At 41.9% G+C, this 23,056-nt stretch overlaps 2 protein-coding genes and 2 long non-coding RNA genes across 4 annotated transcripts in view; 3 read left to right on the plus strand and 1 right to left on the minus strand.

Annotated features, from left to right (window-relative positions):
* The first annotated feature begins 213 nt into the window (after positions 1-213).
* LOC109524463 (uncharacterized) lies at positions 214-1,091 on the plus strand. Its single transcript, XR_002169968.1, has 3 exons — positions 214-397; positions 497-633; positions 742-1,091. It is a non-coding gene; the product is annotated as an uncharacterized LOC109524463 (long non-coding RNA).
* Positions 1,092-5,005: 3,914 nt separating this feature from the next.
* On the plus strand, positions 5,006-12,648 carry LOC109524417 (zinc-binding protein A33-like). Its single transcript, XM_019884294.1, has 6 exons — positions 5,006-5,991; positions 8,493-8,588; positions 10,014-10,247; positions 10,364-10,386; positions 10,510-10,625; positions 10,758-12,648. Exons 1-6 carry the CDS (start codon positions 5,440-5,442, stop codon positions 11,324-11,326), a joined length of 1,590 nt encoding a protein of 529 aa, XP_019739853.1. The 5' UTR covers positions 5,006-5,439; the 3' UTR covers positions 11,327-12,648.
* LOC109524419 (uncharacterized) overlaps positions 6,710-23,056 on the minus strand; it is a 19,751-nt gene continuing 3,404 nt past the window's right edge. Inside the window, exons 2-3 of the long non-coding RNA XR_002169956.1 lie at positions 12,471-12,475; positions 6,710-6,722 (exon numbers count right to left, since the gene is read on the minus strand). This is a non-coding gene — a long non-coding RNA (uncharacterized LOC109524419). The remainder of the gene's footprint in view (positions 6,723-12,470; positions 12,476-23,056) is intronic.
* The window catches only part of cabp2b (calcium binding protein 2b), a 15,648-nt gene continuing 8,978 nt past the window's right edge, over positions 16,387-23,056 (plus strand). The window contains exons 1-2 of the mRNA XM_019884295.1: positions 16,387-16,731; positions 17,389-17,667. Coding sequence (XP_019739854.1) covers positions 16,627-16,731; positions 17,389-17,667 — 384 coding nt within the window. The 5' untranslated portion in view covers positions 16,387-16,626. The remainder of the gene's footprint in view (positions 16,732-17,388; positions 17,668-23,056) is intronic.

Here is a 23,056-nt window from a genome sequence, read left to right on the forward strand (position 1 = left end):
GTGAAAGAGGAGCGATTAAAAGTCTCCTTTCACCAGGTGATTAAAGATCACAGCACGTATGACGAGAAGCCGATTATGTGTCTTTGTTGGTTTGTTAATTGTAGTAGTAAAGTGTAAGATTCCTGTGATCTTGAAATATTAAAATAACATTAATAATATGTCATATTATTAATGATCCTCTCCTCTTTCATCTATAACTGCTTCAAATAAGTTTGAATGACTGTCTGTGTCTTATGTGTTGTGTTGTATTATTTTGTTTTGTTATTATGACTTGAAGATGGCGCCGTGAGATTGGCTGCCTTTACAGCAGCTCCTATACTTTTTATTCTTCTACTTTCTTCCTTTCATAACTTTGCTGTTGTAAATTGGGAATTTCTCCATTGTGAGACGACTAAAGGTTTCCTTATTATTATTTTTTTTCGTCACTCAAAATATGCCTCACGTTCTCCGACAGCCTGGCAAAACGTTGTACATTTATTCAGACTTTCATCCCCAGGTAGGCCAAAGATGGAGAAATTTTCGGATGCACACATCCACGCGAGCAGCGATTTTCCACAATGAACAATGTTAAAAACAATCACCGCTCACGCATCACAGACGACAGCTTCGAGTCGGTCCTGCGTAAAGATGAAGGTGACTTCCTACAACCAGGTAAAAGAAATATAAAGACAGTTAATTTGCAAATATTTATTTCATTGTTCAATGAAATAGTTCTTTTTTCCATTGTATTTTTACATTTAGGTCAAGGTTCCGCTGCACCCTCCAAGCCAAAAGAATGACGGCTCACGGCATTTTTGTTTGCTACAAGTTCAGCTCTAGAGGTTTGCTCTCAGTCCAGCTTTTTGAATCATTTGAAAGATACTTTTAACTCTGCAATTTGTATTGTTTTTTTGTTGTTGTTAAGAGTTTAAAATGTGCTAATTTTTACAGTGCACTCGATTTGGTTCATAATCCAATGCGTGATGTATTTTTATCTACATTCAGAAGAGGCCTGATCCCTAGCTAAAGATATCGGAGCCATGAGTTTGTTTCTACTTCCGCTGTCAGGACGCATATCCAAATTGTGCTACATATGAGTAAAAAAATTGGAATTGCCCAGTGGTGTAGTGGGGATTTTTTTAAGTGGGTGTACGCGATTCTGGGATGTTCTATATATATATATATATATACTCCAAAATAATCACAGGCCAACGTTATGAAGCATAACTCGCATTAGAACGATGATCAACAAACATTTCAATAAAAATTGAATGTGGCGTCGGGAGAAGTGGGTGGACGGCGTACCCCCGCGTACCACGCCCACTACACCCCTGGAATTGCCCCTTGAACCATGACACAATTCCATATCATTGACAGTACAAACAATCAGTTGACTGACTAATCGATAATTACACACATCTCGAGTCCAGAATTAGGCAGTTTTGGTGGAGGGCTGAGTGTCAAGTTACGTATCTTCGGTCTTGCTGAGGTTGCATGATGCAACTGTCTCATTCATGAGAGGCTTTTCTTTGTCCTGTCTTGTTTCCTCTCTGTGACTCTCCGTATTACATTCAGTCATCAAAACTTCCCTTATGGTGGGAACCAGACATTTTCCGAAAAAACATGCTAGAGCACTGTCTGTTTCCATTTCTGTCATTTGTGGGGAAATCCTCTCTTTCTGACACTCCCCGGCCCCCCCACTCCACTCACTAGATTTCGGGATTTCTGTATTGTTTCAAGCACGTGGGGCAGCCACGTGGGAAATCACAGCCAAAGTAAAAGGACAGAGTGACCATGATGTATCACATGAGTCGAATGTGACACGAGTAGAATGTGGCGTCATCATACGTCTGACGTGAAGTCACATTTGATGACTGCTTTTTCTTCTCCACTGGAATTTTTCTTTCAAGCGTTTCATGCTGTTTGAGATTTTTTTTTTCCCACAGCGCCCTAACAAATGAATGAATGTGTTTGTTAGAGTTATGGACTGCAAAGCTATTGATTTCGCAATCTTATTGGATTTTTCCAGAAGAGTATAACTTTCCAAAGACACTAATATAAGTAATAATAATAATAATAATAATAATGATAATAATAATAATAATAAAAATAATACTTCCCGGTAGCGTTTGAGAATTTATGTCCTATATCTAAAGAGCGTTTTGGACGTGTAAATGAATCATGAAAAAAAACCCCACACAACCTTCAATAATAATTTGGTATTTCCTGGTGATTATATAAGATGGGAAGAACAGAGATTTGTCATTAGTTATAGTCCCAAATAAAACCTGCTGAGTGAGATGTTTTGACAGCCAAGTGTCAGTCAGTCGCATAGTTTCATATGTCTGAGTCAGAGTTTTGGTTTTTCATTCTCTTCCTTGACATCCAGTTCATCTTTGCAGATCTCTGCAAAGGATGGCAGGACTTCCGGGAAGAAATTTTGGTAAACGTTTAATTGCACTTGATATTTTTTATGTCTATTGTGTTGCGGTTGGTGAAGAATAATGAGAACGCTTTACAATAATGTGACCCAACATATAAAACGTATTAAAAGAAATTTTCACTGACTCAGTTGGGCACGTATTACTCCAGATTCCTCTTGGTTTTGTAATTAATTGTTGCCTTGCAGCACAGTTTGACTATTCTGCCACTCACTGGCTTCGAAGTGACTGTTTATGCTTCCTTGGATGAAATAATCATCTGTCATTTTAGCAGCATCACTAATTGGTTGTGAAGTCACTCTGTTCAGTTCTTTATGCCTCGAAGATAAATGGTACTTATTGTTCTGCTGCGTTGGTCCTCTCGAGTACACCATGCACGCAGTATGAGGCACAAAAGGTCACAAAAGGTGCGCCGTACTTTTTTTTTTTGGCTGCGCAGATTCTCCCATCGACTTAAGTGTGCCACTCATGCACATTCATGAAATGTGCGCACTGTGGGTGGAGCAGTCTTCAAAATCAAGGCATTCCCTGACACATCTGTCAGGGCGCAAATTCTCCCCGAGACTTAAGCATCTTTTACTTTACGGGCTCAGAAATTTGCACGAAGATCTCGAGGCAGAATAAAAACGGGTGTGTCCACACACTGGCATTCAGTGCAGAGATGTTGTTGGTGAGTCATGCGTAATCTTCAGATCCCACGGCCAAGTATTCTAGCGATATTCATATCGATACAAACCTGGATGTCTTTATTTAAGTTAACGAAAAAGGGAAGAACTGGTTCATGATTTATTTACTTGGTTTAGCCTTGCTTATAACTATGAACTACAGAAGGAAGCCCTTTAGCTGGCTATTTTGACTTGCTCCCTGTGTCTATTAGAATAATGAATATTGAGCTGTTTAATTTATGACATATGTTAATAATTCAATAATTTAAGATGAGAAAATAAAATTAAGATAAAAACTTTAATCATGATTTAAATATACAATGTGACATTTCTTCTTTAGGTGAGACATTTTATTTAGACTAAAACACATTTCAAGACGTAAAACTTCTTAACCTTTTTAAGATAACCATTTCATTTGTTTATTCATTTCTTTGACGTTTTCAACCTGCAAAAGTGGAAAAACTACAAAACTTTGAATAAAAGTTTGAAAAACTGAGTTGGCCTCTTGTCCCACTTCATGTCCAATAAGATGGACCAAGCACTACATACGAAGTTTGACAATGCAAGTTAATTTCACATTTAAAGTCTGACATATTTTGTCAATGGATCTCTATGGAATTCACATATTTCATGACAACTTCACGATCCGGAAATTAGGGCCATCCTCAGACTTCACCACATCGCGACTCTTTCTTTAGTGGTTGCGCACAAATTTCCCAGTTATGCCTGATGGGTGTGTCAGAAGCATGGGGAATTGACTCAAGCGTGAACAGGAGAATAAGCCCCTATGGGAGCAGTGAGCACGCAGCATTTTTTCCCTCGTGTTTCCTTTTACATTTACATAAAAGTTTCAGATGTTAAGTAATAGTATGCGTGTGTGTACCCACTCCAAAGGTGAAGATGGTTAGCCTGACCGTTTTTTTGAGAGCTCTGTGAGGAAAAACCACTCTTAACAAAGCCAAGATCACAGGTTAATTGATCATGGGACTCATTAGACCACAGCACAGTTTTCCACTTTGCATCGGTCCAATTTAGATTATCTTGTGCTTGTCATGAATTCGTGGAAATTCAATAACTGTTTTTATTAACAGATTAAACGGGCAACAACAGCAGAGCAGCCCATGCGTTCAATCGAACTCGTTGGCATAAAACAAGCAGTGGGACTGTAATCAAGTCTGCTAGCACCTCCTAGTGGAGATTGTGAGAATAACCATTTTCAATCTCACCACAGTGTCCAGTCCAGGGGAGCCGGCGGTGTTTATGGGTATTGTTGATAAATGGCTTTTGCCTTTTATTTGAGGCTTTTAAAATGGATTTATGGATGGAGCGCCAAATTGCATTTACTGACATTGGTTTTCTGAAGTGTTCCTGAGACCATGTGGTGATATCCTTTATACATTGATCTCGGTTTTTGATGCAGTGCAGCCTGAGAGTTCAAAGTTCACGGGTATTCAGTATTGGTTTTGCTGCTTACGTGCAGAGATTTCTTCAGATTCTGTGAACCTTCTGATGATATTATGGATAGATGATGAAATCCCTGTATTCCTTGCAATTGTACATTGAGGAAAATTGCCCTTCAACTGTTTGACTATTTTCTCACGCAGTTGTTCACAAGGATGTCACCCTCAACCCGGTTTACCTTGTGAGTGACTGAGCGATTCAGGGAAGCTCCTTTTCATACCCAATTATTGCACCCACTTGTTGCCAGTTAGCCTGTTCATCTGTGGGACGTTCCAACAGCTGTTTGGTGAGCATCCCTCTCCTGTCCTTTTTGCCACATGTCCCATCATTTTTTTAAGATCGTGTTGCAGCCATAACATTCTAAGTTTATGGTTATTTGCTAAAAACAACAGTTGATCAGTTTGAACATTAAATCTTTTGTGTGTAGTGTATTCAATTAAATATAGGTTGAATATGATTTGCAAATCATAATTTCTGTTATTTAACACAACTTGGGTTGCACAATTGTGTATTTAATGTCCTATTGTATTATTTATATGATATACAATACGAATTGAGAGTGTAAATTGATATTTATATATTAAAAAAAGCATGCACACTACCTAACAAGTTGTACTACAGTAATTATCTTCCGCTAATGGTTGCTTGTGAGGGATTTTGCAACAACACGAGCAGTTGCCGAGCCTGTTACTGCGCGTCTTCCTGACTGTGTGGATTTAGGGAGGGGAAAAAAAACATTTAGAGCTCAGACCACGCCTTTTCTGCCTCTGGGTCCTGTAGTCACCTCTCGCGTAGTCAAGTGGAGCAGTCAGACTCACTGTAGCGTTAAGCGAGAGGGACAAGTCGAGTCGGTACTTGTCCCCGAATGAGGAATATGTGCACACAGGAAGACAATGGCGGAGCCCGGCGCACTTGAAGAACTCCAGTCGGAACTCACCTGTCCGGTGTGTCTGGAGATCTTCCGCGATCCTGTCATCCTCGAGTGCGGACACCACTTCTGCCAGGTTTGCATCGTTCAGTGCTGGGAGGCCAAAGCGGACGAGCAGACCACTTGCCCCAAGTGCCGCAAAACTTGCGCGCGGAAACTGCGGCCCAACTCGCTCTTGTGTAACGTGGTGGACAGCGTGCGTCGAGCTCAGGCCATGGACTCTGCCGCCGCCACTGCAGCGGGAGGAGCAGGGGCGCCGACGCCGCCCGGGTGGGACCCGGAAGGCCCGCCGGACGAGTTGGAGGAACGGGAGCCCGGGTCCAGCATGAGCAGCGTAGCCTCGTCCGTCGGACACTGGCCTCGCCTGTTCGGAATTGACATGTGCGAGGAACATGAGGAGAAACTCAAACTTTACTGCGAAGACGACCAGCTGCCTATTTGTCTGGTCTGTGGCATGTCTCGGGACCACAAGACGCACAACGTCATCCCCATTAACGAAGCCTTTGAGAACTATAAGGTATCTATTTATATAAATATTATGGTAAGACACTGTAACTTCAAAAAGTACTGCATTTGAAAAATAAAGTGCTGTGCATTAAAAGTAAAAAAAAAAGTGCTGTACTGGATCAAAAACATTTTAAACAAACCCTAAACATACCTCCAAACTTAAATCTAATGTAAATATATTGTATTATGCATACACGGTAGTTAATTGAATGACCTTAATTGTCCATAGGTGTGATTGTGAGTGAAGTTAGCTGGTATAAACTCCAGCATGCCTGCGACCCTTGAGGAGAAGCAGTTCCGAAAATGCATGCATGGATTTAATTCAGTGATTCATTCACATGCCACAAGAGGGAGGCCACGTGCCACTACTTGTACTTGTACCAAACTGAGAATCATTGCGGTACATAATTTATGAAAAACGTTTGGGGAACACCAGACAATTTCAGGCCCTACTTTGGTCGAGTATCGCCTGTGCGCTCAGTGTAAAAACAGCCGTAACTTAATTTTTGTGTTATAGTATAGTCTGCTGTGTTTGGGACCATGTTGCGCCTGTCTGGGCGTACCAGCGCACGAAGCAGCCTCGCTCTGATGCAAAGTAAAGCAAGTTGTGAAGATGCCTCCCTCCCTTGCTCCTTGGAGGTGTGTCATCAAGCAAGAACTCAGTGGATTAATACCGAATTGTTGCTTTTGATTGGACAATGTCATTCTAGCTAAATTTTACAATATTTGCCATATTTATGGCTAATATTAGAGCCACATACAATATGGTGGATGTGCTGACATATCTCTTTGACCCGGTTCAACAATTTTCTGCTACAGAATTTACAAGAAAAAGGAAAAGAATATGTCCCTTCATTTTAGATTTCCAAAGAGTTTGTGGCTCCCATGGAAATTGTATGAAACGGTTCAAATGGCTTGTAATATGGCCCTCATCACTTGCCGCACAGTGACACACCATGACAATCTGAACGCGTAATGTAGGAAAGTAAATGTCACCTAATGTGCTAAAACTGCGATCAATGGTCATCAAAATGTATTTTGACATCTTTAGTTATTCTCACATCAACCTCTGAGATGAGATGTCTTGCCACGTTACACAATGCCACACAAAAATGTGCAGATCTCTCGCATGCAAACACTGACGTATTCATCGTGGAGACGCCAACCTTTTTTTCAATAACGCTGTGATTGGCTGGTGCAGGCAGATAAAGGTACTGTATTTCCAACAGTTTTAATTGGCTCATAATGCATAAAAATAACAGACAACAGGGGGACAAACCAATCGTACTGTTTTGTGAAAAAAATATGAAATTGACAATATTTGGACATACAAGGTTTCAAACAGTGATGATCTATGCCATGGGTGTCAAACTTGAGGCTCAGGGACCAGATCCGGCCCACCACATCATTTTATGTGGCCTGCGAAAGCAAATCATTCGTGTCAACTTCCTTGATCCTTGCTAAAATCTGTCACTAAATGTCAAATTGTCATGTGTAATAAATAACGTTGAGATTTTGCAATAATTTTGTTACCCTGTTAACACTCACTCAAACAATAATTGAACAAACTATTGTAGTTGATTTGACTGATTTCAGAACTGGTTATCCATCAATTTGTCATGTACAAGTAATAAAAAATAAACATTTATTTATTTTCTCTGTCGTAACGGCCCTCTGAGGGAAGACATAACCCCAAAGTGACCCGCGACAAAAATGAGTTTGACAACCCTGATCTATGCATTGCTTACACTCGTATCTCTGCAGTATGTACATACACGTACAGTATTTATATACATACATACAGAATATACAAACGTTTTTCATTTAGTGGCACTAGAAAGTTTGTCCAAATTTGACCAGTAGTGTATATGTGTATAGTCCCATTCTCTGGAGAAAAAAAATATAAGATAATAAGATAAGAAAACCTTTAATAGTCTCACAATGGAGAAATTCCCACTTCACAGCAGCAAAGTTATGAGAGGAAGAAGTAGAAGAACAATATAATTTATGACAAACAAAACAATATGTATAAAATACTGAACAAATACTACTTAGAAATTTTACAAAAATAAAAAATTAAGAAATAAAAATAGTGAGTGTGCCATATATTCTTCACTGATTGAAAACCTGCCCTACTTTGTAATTACATTCACATGCCTCTTTTGGCATTGACAAACAGGACTTTCATAAACCGTGGAATGGTTTGAATGCTTTTCCAAAAGCAGATGAGCCAGTTTGCGGGCTCCAGCCACTTTAGTGTCTTACAGGAATTCTGCAGGCCAGTGTGAGGTTTGGTAACTCCTCCTATTGGACCACTCTGATAGATTTTTTTTTTTTTTTAACTGGAGCTGAAATGGTTGTTTTGTTTGAGTTTCTGGGTCAGACATGTGTCACATGAGTGCCATTAAGGATGAGTGTTGTTCAGTGAGAAAAAGGTAGGGGCGGGAGGAGCTCATCCTTTAATCCAGTTTCTTTCTGCAGTATTTTAAATGTGGTTCTTCATCCCTACAGGATAAACTGTCTCGGGCGGTGGAGAGAGTTCAGCAGCAGTCGGAGGACGCCTCACTTTTCCAAAAACACACAAACGAAAAAATCCTTCTCATTAAGGTATGAGTTTTTGGACGGTGACAACAATCCTTGTCCACCCTCATAATAGTAAGACACATCCATCTATATTAATTAGAGACACTAATGAACAGCTCACTCTTCATTGCACAACATTAAAAACCTTGCCATTACAAAACGCTGTGATATTTGGAACAAGAACGCCCTTGCAAAATGCTAATGGAAATTTACATTTCACACACTACAGGTGATACAAAAACGTGTCAAGTCATGTTTGTCTTTCTCACACTCATACACACAGAAGCCAAATGGACGGACTGTATTTAGAATTGCATATGCCACACTGACTTGAGTTAGTCTGGGCTGCTTTTTCCTCCGTCGTTGAAAATAAAGATGTGGTATGTGTATGCACATGTGTTAAACAGAGATATGAGCACAAGTAACATGTTGACTGAAAAGTATCAGATAAGTCCACATGCACTATCTTTGCTCAAAGCTCCAACATTTCACAAAAATTATAAAACCTAATTTCCTGGCCCCTCTGCTGTTTGACCCATTTTTATTGCACATTCTCACATTTTCACTTCTATTTCTGTATGTGAAAGGATGTGAGTAAACAACACAAAGGGGAAGTTTGCCAACTTCTCCTCTTCCTGTCTGTGTGTTTCTTTTTGCTGTTTTTTTTTTTGTTTTTTTTAACTGATTTGGTGTCATGTGTTTCCAATACAGGACATCTCGCAAATGCAGCATTTTGTGTATGACAGCACTGCGATATACCGCATTGGGAAATCAAGAGGAACTTTCAAACTAGTGATTCAATGCTATTACCGATTATCCAATTTCACTTGATTGGTCTCAAATTATTTCCTCAAAAAATTTATCATTGTTCATGTATCAATGTCAATGGCCTTTAGGCTGAACAATTAAATGCACTTGCATTAGATGGCAGTACAATAAACCTGTTGCCATTCATTCTACTGAATAAGTTGTGAGTTCTTGCAAGTACCAGCTTTGTATTCAACTAAACTGGTCCAGATTTCACAAAGTAAGTCAGTTTGAGAGGAAATTGAGACAAGATTATCGTGTTTCCTGAACAAATACCTTTTGTGACACTGTTGTTTATTGGTGTGCTGTGAGATTCTTCTAATGTGAACTACATGCCTTGGCTCACAAAACGTTGGAAATGCTGCTCTAGAGTCATATGACATAAGGGCGAACAATTTCCAATACTTTGGATGTGCCACTTAAATTGCAGAAAACTTTGGAGTTTAAACTGCTGCCCTGAACGCCATCATGAAATCTCGTGAGACTTCAGCGCGGTAATCATCCAAGAATTAACTCTATAGACTGTTTTTCTTTTTCTTTTCCTTGAGTGACTGTCTTCCATCCACTACCTGAACCACTTTATCCTCACAAGCGTGGCTTTTTTGTGATTAAGTTTTGGATGTGTGACCTCTTTCCGCTCAGGAGCGAGCAGGGGATCTGGAGGAGATGGTCAGTGCAGAGTTTGACCATCTGAGAGAGTTCCTTCAGGAGGAGGAGGATCGCATCAAGCAGAAACTGCAGAAGCAAAAGGAGGAGAAACTCGCCGAGCTGGAGGGGGCACTCACAGAGGCCACGCAGCAAATCAGTCAGCTGGAAAGCACTGCCGACCAGCTCCGCCTCAAACTAACGGAGGAAGAAAACCCTGAGCAACTCAAAGTGAGACAGCGGAAATGTTTAGCGATGTCAAAATGTTGACGCGAGTGGATTTGATGCATCATGCGAGTACAAAGGAAGTGATGTAACCTACCTCTTTTGATTTTCTTCTATTTTAGGGGATTAAAGATTTTATTGGCGGGTGAGTACCATCGCTGTAATAAAGTGTCATTTTTGTGTTTTATGATTGATGACCTGCTATAACATTTTTAATCTGACTTTCATCAGCCATTGGAATACCGAGTCATTCTTTCTGCCTTTCCAGGGCTGAGAGCATGTTTGAGCGCCCCCCAGAGGTGAGTGTGGATCTACAGTCAGGAGACTTTGTGGGACCTTTGCAGTACAGAACCTGGAGGAAAATGAGTGCAGTTTTTCAGCCTGGTACAAATTCACACACACACACACACACACACACACACACACACACACACACACACACACACACACACACACACACACAGCCCAAACAAGTATTTTGATGCAAGTGTGAATGTATTTCCCTCATATTTGTAGCTGTGACCGCAGTGTCATTGGATCCGGACACGGCCTACCCCTGCCTGTGGGTCTCCTTATGTCGCACCAGTGTCCAGGTGGGTAAAATTCAGCCCAACCTGCCCAACAACCCAGAACGCTTCACTCGCTACAACATCGTCCTTGGCTCGGAGGCCTTTTCCTCGGGTAGACACTACTGGGAGGTGGAGGTGGGCTCCAAGACGGCATGGGGTCTCGGTGTGGCCCAAGCTTCCGTCAACAGGAAGGATGAGATCAACCTCTGCCCCGAGGACGGTTTCTGGACCCTGGTGCTGAGGGACAACGGAGATGGCACCAGCGAGTACGAAGCATGCACGGACACGGAGCAGGATAGCTTGTTATATCCATCCAAGCCCCCAAGGCGGGTGGGCATCTATCTGGACTATGGCCGCGGTGAGGTGGCCTTTTATGACGCAGGAGACATGAGCCACCTGTTTACCTTCTACGATGCCAAATTCGACGAACCAGTTTACCCATACTTTAATCCCTGGCCTATTATTAACGGCTACAACTGGGAGCCGCTAACCATTGTCTCGCCACACTGGGGATAGATGATTCCGCACATTTGGCTGCAAGATGTTGAAACAGGTTTTCTGTGTCAATGTAATGGTGTTAAGAAAAGGATAACACAGTGAAATCCCACATATTTGCCTTTTGGCATTTGCAAATTGCCCTATTTGGTCAATTTGTTTTAACCTATACTACAGTATGTTATTCACTGAAGAACTGCATGAAAAATGAGAAACAGTATTGCTTTTCTGCCATTTGTTGGCATCTCGGTGTAATGTGAGTTGAAGAGCACTATTTAGACAAAAACAGTCCTTTGCCACCATCATTTGGCATCTCTGGGCAGTAAAGTATATTATAAACCTTTTGAGCGGGGCATCAGTTACTTGCAGCTTTTTGCTGATATGCCTCAGTCCCTATCCCCAACGAATAGCATGGGTTCACTGTAATGTGCAAAGCTAAAAAATGGATATTAAAAAGCAAACAAACTGCACAACAAAGTACAAAGGCGACCCTCGTGAGGATATACCGCAAGCGGTTTGGATAATTTAAGGCCTGAGCACTGGGTGGTGCAAAAGCCCTCTTGCAATCACCGTTTTTACTTATTGCCATTGGAGGGCCTCACCATGCTCAAAAAAAACTGTTTACCCTCATGAAAATGTCTATTAAGAGTTCCATTCTGAACACACAAAGCAGTGCTTTCTTGACAGTCGGGAGGGGGGAAATCAATCTTTGACGCCTGTTTGACTGACTGATGCGAAATTTGGTGGAGATGTTTATCATAAGAGGACGCAAAAAAAAAAATCTCCCAAGGACCCATGCTCAAAATTGCAAGGGAAGTTGGCCATTTTTATACTCATGCACGATTAGACTTAGTCCTCCTCAGAAATTCATCCAAATGAGCCCCAATGAAAGCGACCAAAAGTATAGCGGCCAGCCAATTATTATTCTATTTTTCAATTTTTTTTTTTTTTTTTTGTTTTGATTTGGACATTGACGATTTCCGTGATAGGGTTTGCTGTTGGAGGTAAGAATAGAATATGGAATACACTTCTAAAACATTAAAAGAAGGAGCACATAAAATAAGCGTGACGTGTTAGAACAACCTTTTAATTTTAGGACTCACTTTGGTGCAATATATGAATACACTATATGTTTGACATTGTTATTCAAATACTTAACTGCAACTAAAGCTTTTAACTCCCTGGTTTGTGTCATTTTTACAAGTTGTGAATTGCAATTTGAGAATTTATGATATCAAGCTTAAGCTTCATGCATGATTACACTTTTTTTTCTGACAATTCGGCACACTAGGAGAACAAATGTCTCATTAGTAATTGTGTATCCCAATAAATGCTCAAAAAGCTGTTTGAGGATGACTTTGATATCCTTGATGTCCAGATGGAGGTCCATGGGCTAGTTTAGTAGTCCTCACTCATGGCACAACTTTGACATCCTAGTAGGACGTGATGTGACAATGGACCAACTGACAACAGTGTGCTACCAGTATTGTAGTAAATGTGTGAAATTCTCCTAGTTGACACAGGTTGGTTCACCACTAGTTATAGTTGTGTGCACATCAACTACTGCACAGTTTTTCGTCATGTTCTAGTCCTGTCAGTGTGCAGAAATGAGCACAGAGGGAAAAACTGTTAGTCTGTTTTCGTCAACGTTGACGAAATGATTTGTTAACGCCCTTTTTCCCTTGACGATAACGAGACGACGACAAGCTAAACGTGGCTCTTGGGTGACTAAAATATGACGAGATCTAGGTGAGTTTTCGTTGACGAGACTGGACGATATTGCTGGCGTGTGGTCTGCCAGGCGTTGAAAATGCATGACGTCTCTTCCTATTGTGCATGTAATTAATCTATTTGTCAAAAAATATCAGCAATGCTGCTGCAGTTTATCCTTGTTTGGTCACGCCCACCACCTGGCCGGCATGTCGGGCGCAGCCCAACACGTCTGCAGCCAATAGTAACGCACACGGACATGCTTTCTATTGATGCACGGGGCTTGGTGGTCGGAAACGACGAAAAGAGATATGGACATACAGTACGTTCTGTACAACGCAACAGAAAGAACAACACAGTGCATCAAAATACAAGCCAGACTCGCTGGAACAATGTGCCAAAGTAGATAGGCTACTTCTGCTAACAGCAAGCTGTTACTTAGCACTGAATACAGTTATATGTCTACGAGTGCAGTAAACGGTCTTACTAATGAGGTCAAAGAGCGGACTAGTTCATGTATTTTAAGCTTGACATTGAACAAAGCTCAAACGGCTTTCCATGTTTTGCTTTTTGCCACGAGAGATCCATTGCGAATTCGTGCTGCTCTATAGTTTGCCGCTAGAGGGCGACCAGAACTAACTTTTCACTACTTTCAGTGATCTGATCCTTTTTAATAAGCAGACAATATTTTATTTTTGTGCGTGCGTGTGTGTGTGTTAATGTATGACACAAAAGAGACAGAGTTGTACCAAAATCCATTGTTGAGGTGAACCTACCATTTAGGTACTGTTTCATCCTACAGTTGTGAATATTTTATGACCAAGTTAATCAGATGATTAGATGTCACTTTATTTGACACATCACGTACAGAGCTTCTTTTCCCGTCAGCTTGATAAATAACTTTCGTGCTAGTAGAGCCAATTGGATAATCTGTCAACTGTGATACAAACAAATAAATAATGAGAAGAACGTGTTTATTATTCATGGCTGGCTGTAGTCTCCTTTTATTAGCCTGCAGGGTTAGTCAAAGTATCCTGAACTCTAATTTGATATCATTGCAGTCCAGTTAAGACAGTAATACGAGCCCTTGCTGATCAATTACAGGCGGCATGATAGGGCTCGGAGATCGGCTCTTTTATGGTTGCAGTGTGCCAAGCAAGGTCCGTAAAGACTTTCATGGATGAGTTTGGTGTGGAAGAACTTGAAAGCCCTGACCTTAACCCCATCAAACACCTAGCAAGTGCCGTTAAAAGACAGGCTAAAACCATATTTTCTTACATGTTCACTTCCAGACCATAATGACCGTTTTTCAATCCCAGTATAGTGGAACCTTCAAAGTTCAACACAAATATACTTTCTCCAATGGTACAACTCTGCGATCGCATCACAAACCCAACCTGTCAACAACAAAGCCAAAGAAAAAGCAAACCACACATACTTTAGATGCTCAATAGATTAAATCTTTCAAGATTTGCGGAAATATCACATGATACGCACTGCTGGTTGATTGTACATTCATCAATATAGCGTGCTTCCCACTGACTGAAAATGCACGCGATTCAAATGCTGCGCTGCATTTTTCACTCATGCAGGATATTGTCGACAGACACGTGATAATCTGTGTGTTTACGTCATTGTTTTCTGAAAATATAGCTCTCATCTTTGCCTCGGCTCAGGATTTTTATCTCCCCTGCCTCATCAATAATCAAGGAAAGGCAAGAGACAAACGCCTTCATTGCCTCCTGACAAGAGGTCACTGATTGCATTATGTACAGACATAGAAAACTGATTGTTTCGTCAGTCCAGTAAAAAAAAAAATGGTTAGAGTGGGAGAACAAGCACAAAAAAATGTTGGCTTTGTGTGAGTAAGCTATAAATAGAGATGAAACATTCACCTGTGTGCACATGTGTATGCTCAGTGGTGCTCGCAGGATGAGATTATGCATGCAGCAGCGCTTTGAGGTGACGTGTTTGAGCCAAAACAAATGATCTGATAGCAGCTGAGTTTACATGCAAAATAACAACAGCAACACATAAACACCGTAGCATCCCCAGTGTGTGCCATCTAACTAAATGGAGAACTGACCTAAGCAAATTGGAAATAATCCAATTTGTGTCCCAACAAAGGCTTTGGATATGAAAAGAGGATTTGAAGGGAGATACTGTAGATGTAGAGCGAAAGGAGAAATCTAGGGTACAATCAGAATGCCAGGAAGTTGGACACTTTACATGGGAAATAAGGGGACATTTTTGGGAACATATTGGAATTACCAGCAATTTACTAAATTGAAGGTTGGCCTTAATAGGAAAACTTGATGTCCCGGTGAAGTGAAAATAAAAATAAATACAGAAGAGTGTTGTTAACAACCCTCGCAAAATTGATTGATTAAAAAAATGCGAGGTAAATCGAGCCATACCACATCGAACCAAATCGTAATCCCATTTAATCAAGCCAAATGGAATCATTCCACTTTAAAATAAACCGTCCTTGAATCATATTGCACCCCATGCACTGAGATACATGTTGAATCGTCTTTTACTGGAGAGATGCACACCCTTAGAAAACATGTTTTAGCATAATCCTAAAAAAAAAACAAAAAAACACCAACAACAACTATATTTCAAACCGATACAGTAGTACCTTGATTTACGTGTACAAGTGCTCCAATTTAAGAGTTTTTCAAGTTGAGTTGGGCGGAATCGCTTGGTCGATTTTTTTGCTTTACGTTGTGAGATGAAATGCGAGCTAAGAACAAACTTTTGATACACCGCCACTCGAGTGGTGTGAGAAAAAAACTCAAGCACACGGCCTCACGTGTGGACAAGGAAGCCTATACTCTATGTTGCCTGGATTTCGGTCTCTGTGTTTGTCTTACGGCACACTAAAATGTTAAAGTATGATACAGTTCAATTAAATTACCCAGTAAATTCACATAATTTGCATGGAGTGTTTCCACTGCGTAATATTCCAAAATTCCTGATCTTAATTTTCCATGGAAACGGAATGGAAATTTTCTACCCCATTCTAACCCTAATGAGGATTACTGTCAAGGTAAAACGAAAGTGTGGAGGTGGAAAACGTACCCGGAATTTGTATTTTGAGGGTGCAAAACACACATCAGGCAGGATGTCTTACTGTGGCGGTAAAGTGAGTGGTATCCCTAAATGGCCATGTTGAAAAAGAGGAGGAAGTTAAGGAACAAGGTCGCCGTGCTACAGGTAGAAAGGGTGAGACGTAAAGCGCAGGAGGTATAGGGTGTCACCTAAAAGGCAGCCAGGTAGAGAGTGAGGGCAGCAGAGGTGCAGGAACTTAATCCTGGGGCCAAGACAAAAGCTGACGATAAAAAGCTACGAAGAGAGAAACTTGCCCAGAAGAAAGCGCAGTGGCGGAGGAAGCGCTCAACTCGGAACAGGCCCACAGAGTGAAGGATGAACAAACATTCAGATTTGAACTTGAGTGCGACGATTGCTGAGGGAAAAGACCTTGTTGACTGACCTCTCAACTGACTTTGTGTTGGGATTTTTGCATTTTCAAAATAAAAACAGCGGAGAGCGACGAAGAGAAACAGGAGAAGGAGGGGGTGGGCGAGCTCAGTAGTGAGAGAGGGTGCATGCGCCTGTGCCACATCGAGATGTTCATGATCATTCGGGAGTCGGCGGCTGCGGGAGGCGGTGCTGCAGCCATGAGCGTGCCACAGGAGAGGACCGCCAAACAGGTGTGTGTTTATTCCATATCCTCCGCACACACAGTCACTGAATATTACGTTTGTTGGACAGTGAAAACATGTTTCAGACAGACTAGATTTTCCATCTCAATAGTTTATTTGAACTGTTTGGTTTTATTTGTATTGACCTTATTTCAAACCTGGGCACAGTGGTGATAAACAATACATATATAAGGTTTTACAATACATTGTCTTTTAGTATTTTGTATTTTGTTTCACTTAAGAGGGAAAAAAAACCTGACAAACAGCAGCTGATAAGTTTGCCCATTTTTTTTGGGGGGGGGGGGTGTTTGAACGTCATTAATTTTGTCTTCCGTTCAACAGTGTTAATGCTTTAGATAAAAATGCAGATTTTAAAAGAGCTCATATCAGCTTATTAGATAGGCTTCCCAATTGCCGTATTATAATGAAGATAAATGACGCAGGCAGTGTCAAATTTTAATTTCAGTATACGCTGAGGGCTACTAAAAAACACTAATGGGCCACAATTGGCCCCCAGGCAGTCGTTGAAGTGTGTTACCACGGTATATGATTATGTTAGGTCCCTCATTTCCACGCCTTATTAAAAGCAGTAAAAAGGCAAGATTGAGTGTTTTAAGACTAATGCAAATCTGACCTGCGGTTCTCCAACCGCTTTTCTCACTACAGGTTCAGGCTTCCATCAAGAAGAAGGTAGAGAAGCAGAGGAAGCGCACCGATGAGCAGGGAGGAGGCATCACAGCAGACATCCAAGTGTCCACAGCGCAACTTGAGCACCATCACAAAGGCGTCCACCTCCTGAAGACGGCTTCCGAGAACGGGCGAACGCTGGAAGAGAGGCTGGAGCAGATGATGGAGGGAGGGCAGAGGAAAGTCACCGTAAGGGAGCAGGTGGAGGAGTTGGAGCCTGTCGACTTGCTGCCCATCGTGGACTCTGTATTTGGACAGGTAGCTAAATGCCAGCTGTGGTGTGTGTTGCCATTTTTCCGGATAAAACAAAATATGCTTTATGTGAGCCAGGACCTACTAGCCGACCCCTGGTATTCGCTGGGGTGAGGAATCGAGCTCTCTTGTGGCATGAAAATGAAGTGACATCCGTTTTTTATGCTGCGCGCACCATTTGACCAAAAAAAAAAAAAAACAAAAACCCTCGTGTTTCCATTACTTTTCGCGATTCACTTTGTCGATTTAGAACCACTGTAATGTAAACGTCTACTTGGGAGTAAAAAAGGACCTCGCTGGCTACTACGATGACAAACAGGTATAGATGGCCAGGAGGTGCAAAGTGAATAGAGCAGAGTGGAGCTAAATGAGTAGAGCAAGGTGGAGTGATGGTGAAGGTGCTCTTTGCCACTCTGAGAGTTAGATTTCTTTTTCGTATTAAATATTTATAATGCTTAGCATATGTATTACACTACAAGTCGTAAAAGCGAGACCTGATCCTCAAATGCTTGAATGTAGACTTTTCCCATTATAATGTCCTCTTAAGATTTGACTGTTCAAACGTTGAACTCAACAAGATTGAACCAGGTCACCGGACTGAAATTAATCATGCGTAACATTCGGCCACCAAAACATGTTGTTTCTTTATAGGAATGCAAATAAATGATCATAATTTGATCTTACTTAAGAAATTGGATTTGACTATTTTATTTTAAAAGGTAAGTTCGTTTCTTTTGATTTAAACATATCATTTTTGTTAAAAAGCTGATACATGCTGGTGTATTCTCCATGACAAGTTTTGCTGTCAATTTAGGGCAACTGTGGAATTAACTTTTTAATAGGTTGGGGGGGAAGGGGGGGGCTGCTAGTTGACAGGTTAGCGTGTCGGCCTCACAGTGCAGAGGTCGTAGATTCGAATCCGGCTCCAGCCTCCCTGTGTGGAGTTTGCATGTTCTCCCCGGGCCTGCGTGGTTTTTGTCCGGGTAGTCCGGGTTGCTCCCATATTCCAAAAACATGCATGGCAGGCTGATTGAACGCGCTAAATTGTCCCTAGGTGTGAGTGTGAGCGCGGATGGTTGGTCGTCTCTGTGTGCCCTGCGATTGGCTGGCAACCGGTTCAGTGTGTACCCTGCTTACTGCCCGAAGACAGCTGGGATCGGCTCCAGCATGCCCCGCGACCCTCAACTCAATAAACAGCTTGAAGCAGGAAATTACCCTCTTTTTTTTTTTGGGAGAGTTTTTCACAAGCTACTGAATTGCTGTTTGTTATGAGTTGAGTCGTGTTCTCGGCCATCGTATAGACTAATATCTAAAATTTCTGCTTCAACACAGTGACGGCTCGTATCTTGAAAAATCATCAGTCGGCTCACCCGTAAGTCTGCGTACCAATATTCAATACATACTGGAGAGAATGGTGAAAATCAGCACCATCTGCTGGTTCAGCAAGATCATTGGCCCATATTGATTCATACATTCAACCCATCCGTAGAGTTGTAGATTTTGCTTTGCAATTCATCCCCTACATCTGACATCTTACATTACAAGGCACAGAGCTGCATTTAATACAGCAACAGCAGTTACATTCCATCTCATTAAACCTAGAGTGCATGGCGGGAGCTTCAATGGTAAGGATGCGATTGCGTGTGTTGGAGAGGATTTAAGCTCCTTTACTTGCTTTAGGAAACGTTAGGAAAGTGTAATCCGTAAGAGATAGGGCCATGCTCAGTCAGGGATATGATGATACATCCATACCCCGCGGCCATTGTACACTGGCTTTCCATCATATGGTGTCTTGACGCAAGAGAAGCAAAACACACGAGGGAGGGCCCTCGTATCACATATTCATGTACATATACTGTACATTCCGCATCTGTCTGTGTTGGCTCAGAATGAAGCAATCATGATGCTTGAAACTATTGAAAAAAAATGAGAGGGACATAAGATAGGTCTGTGAGTCATTCCGATTCCCTCTTAGACTGAATAGGATAAAACATGCTCACGTCACCAGGAAATCTCCAGAAAAAGGAAAACAGCTGATGTCAGTTGTGACGCGACGGGTCCAAAAATGAGAGTGAGAGAGTGTCCGCGCAATCGGGAAGGAGTGGAAAGAAACAAGTGTCTGTCTTTGATTAGGAGCTCATTTCCTGCTTGCACTGATGGACACTCAACCCACACAAAGTCAAGTGAAGTCAGACAAATCATGTCAGCAAGTGTTACACAACGCCAGTAAATTTAAAAAAAAGAAGAAAGGTAAAAAAAGCAACAAGCACAATGGATGTCCAAGCCTGTGTATTTGGCCAAACGTTGCCATATTAAAATACTAACTTCTAGGTAACATCGATTCATTTGAACCCAAAAAAGCAGAGAACGCTGCAACTTGCAATTGTAGAAAACCTCTCACTTCAAATCAAGGTTGCTCTTGGCAATTGCAAACCGCCCTGGATCAGATCAAATGTTACATGAGAGGTTTCCATTTCAAGTTCCCCACATAAAATAATGACATTCCGACATTAAGAATGGAGCTGTATTCACTCTTTAAACCTGCTTGTTAATCCTCCTCCTCTTTTCTTTCAAAATTGCGCACCTGATTACGTTGACCTTTTCCTCTCCACATTGACTTTCATTTCCCCGCTTTCCCCAAGACCCCCACCCTCACCCTGCATCGATTCTGCAGTGAGCAACTCCAGACGAAAGTGCAAATTCCCCATAACAATGCCAATAATTGACATGTCATGACAACGATTACACAATGGACAACCATTTTGCATCACGTTGTATCTCGCAATTCTGCCCTGTGTGGCCACACATAAAGTGCATGCCAGAAAGCGCTACTGCTGAGGGAGGCTACACACCAGAAAATTCTCACTTAGTTTGACGAGCTTTTGAAATTTCTTCCAGCACTATGGAGTGACTTTTTTTTTTTTTGCTGTAGAATATTAGGTTGTTGACCTAGTGGTTAGCGCGTTGACCTCACGGTCCAGAGGTACCGGGTTCGATTCCAGCTCTGGCCTCCCTATGTGGAGTTTGCATGTTCTCCCCAGGCCTGTGTGGGTTTTCTCCGGGTACTCCAGTTTCCTCCCACATTCCAAAAACATGAATGGCAGGTTAATGGAACCCTCTAAATTGTGCCGAGGTGTGAGTGTGAGTGTGGATGGTTGTTCGTCTCTGTGTACCTTGCGATTGGCTGGCAACCGGTTCAGGGTGTCCCCCGCCTACTGCCTGAAGACAGCTGGGATAGGCTCCAGCACGCCCCCGCGATCCTTGTGAGGAAAAGCGGATCGGAAAATGGATTGATGGATATTAGGTTGTGTCAAATGAATAAGATTGGATAATGCTTACTTACGTACTTGACATTAAATACGGCGAACCCCTCATCCCTTATTCCTTACATTGCCGATCTCTGACTCACAGCTCTCGTTAGACGACACCAGTTGTTGAAGTTGCTGAACATCTGAAACCAGAGCAGTAGTCAATCTGCACACTCTTGCGCGCGCCTGTGCGCACACACACACACACACACACACACACACACACACACACACACACACACACACACACACACACAAAAACCTATTTAGATGATGAAGTGAAATGTGATAAGAGGGAACTGTGCTGCTAATTAATCAGTTATAACGGTATCCATTAGCTGCTGGTGTCTGTTTGTCTCACACTCACCTGGGTGACTCCTTGAAGAGTTCAGTCCACAGGAAATTCATGTAAAGTAACTTTGTGAAGACATGATGCACTGTATAATCAAATAAAACTGAAGAAAGCGATTGCAGAGTCATACTGTCATTAAGTGACATTTGGATGGTATTGCTACAAGTCACAAGAAGGACTCTTACAAATTTAGTATTGGCGTAAAAAAGAAAAAGGTGGTGATGAACAGAATTGATGGGAGCTGTTCATCATGTGATTGGACTTAAACTTTTACCGTAAGATTTTTATAATTGAATTGAATACAACTTTATTGTCAAATGTGCTGTGTGTGTAACATACAGCACAGCACAGATGAAATTTCTTCCCTCTCAACATAAAACAAGAGGAGCCGCTGCGGGTGTCCGCGCCGCCATCAAAAGAAAAGTTAACAAAAAAATGACAAAATAATACAAGACAACACATGAGACACAGACAACCGTGCAATCTTAACCACTTTCCTGCATACACTTTGTTGTCTGAAGCAGTTATAGATGAAAGAGGAGTGAATCAAAGTGTCCTTTTCACCAGTGGATCAAAGACGTCACGCTGCAATGTGCACACGTCTGCTACAAGCTAAGCTTGAAAGCAACAAGAAGCTGTAGCATCCATTAACGAAAAAGAGAGAGTATTATAAGGTGTATTTATAAATTGGAAATAAATAAAGTAAGAGCATTGAGGTTAGTTACGCTGCATTATCAATGCATGCATGAGCACCTGTCGGCTTGCAATGAGTGAGAGCGTAGAGACGTCATGATGCCCACCAGTCAGGGAGAAGTCCGTGGTGTTGTATGCTTATCTTCTTGAATGACGAGGACACGGGAAACAACAGCACGTCTGTATTTAAGTGTGAAGCTCTCCCCAGAATCCTAATCACCAGTGATGTAGCCATAGCAACAGTACGCGGTGAAAAGGAGGCGTGGACAGCCAAAGTCATCTTCGTCGTTCACCATTCTTCTGGGTGGACGTCAAATCCCTGGTTTGCTTGATTTTCGGAACTGACGAAGGTCTTTGTGCTTTGCAACTATAGCAACAGCTCACAGTGAAAAGGGAGGGGTTGACAGCTAAAGTTGTCTTCGTTGTTAGCTTTTCTTCCGGGTGGGCCTGAAATCCCTGGTTTGTTTGATTTTTGGAAGCCGAAAGAAACCTTTCCCGAATTTTTCACCCCGACAATTACAGCCAACATGAACCCATTGAGGGACAGCGGTTACTAAAGTGGACAGCTTATCATGTTAGCAGGCCCGAACAATATCTAATGACGCTTTGTGGCGGCTCTTGACTTCCAAAATTTCCCCCCCCCCCAAGATGGCGCCCGAGTAGGCAGCCTTCTGCAAGTGCTCTTCAAGAGCCTTGCTTTTTTGTTCTTTTTTGTTGTTTTTGTCTTTTTTTTTGTCACATTTTGTTTGTTGTTTCATCGTGTGGACCTGATATGGACTGTTTTCAGCGTTTTTTGGCCACGACATTCGTCAAAGGAGAAGTATCTGTGCTTGGTGGTTGCGCCTTCTCGGCAGCACGCCTGTACCAGCACAGATTTTGATTGGGAGGAATGTCGGCGCCATTGACTATCGGTGCTGGACAGACCTGGGGCGCTTGTGTTTTTTGCGCCTGTAATGGGCAGCATTTTTCACAACCCCGTTTTGTTCAGTGGAGATGTCGGTGCTGTTGGACAGTCGGCGTTGGTGCGGCTGGATGGATGGCT

The sequence above is a fragment of the Hippocampus comes genome, unplaced genomic scaffold (assembly GCF_001891065.2).
Source record: "Hippocampus comes isolate QL1 unplaced genomic scaffold, H_comes_QL1_v1.1 scaffold156, whole genome shotgun sequence".
In the NCBI taxonomy this organism is placed as follows: domain Eukaryota; kingdom Metazoa; phylum Chordata; class Actinopteri; order Syngnathiformes; family Syngnathidae; genus Hippocampus; species Hippocampus comes.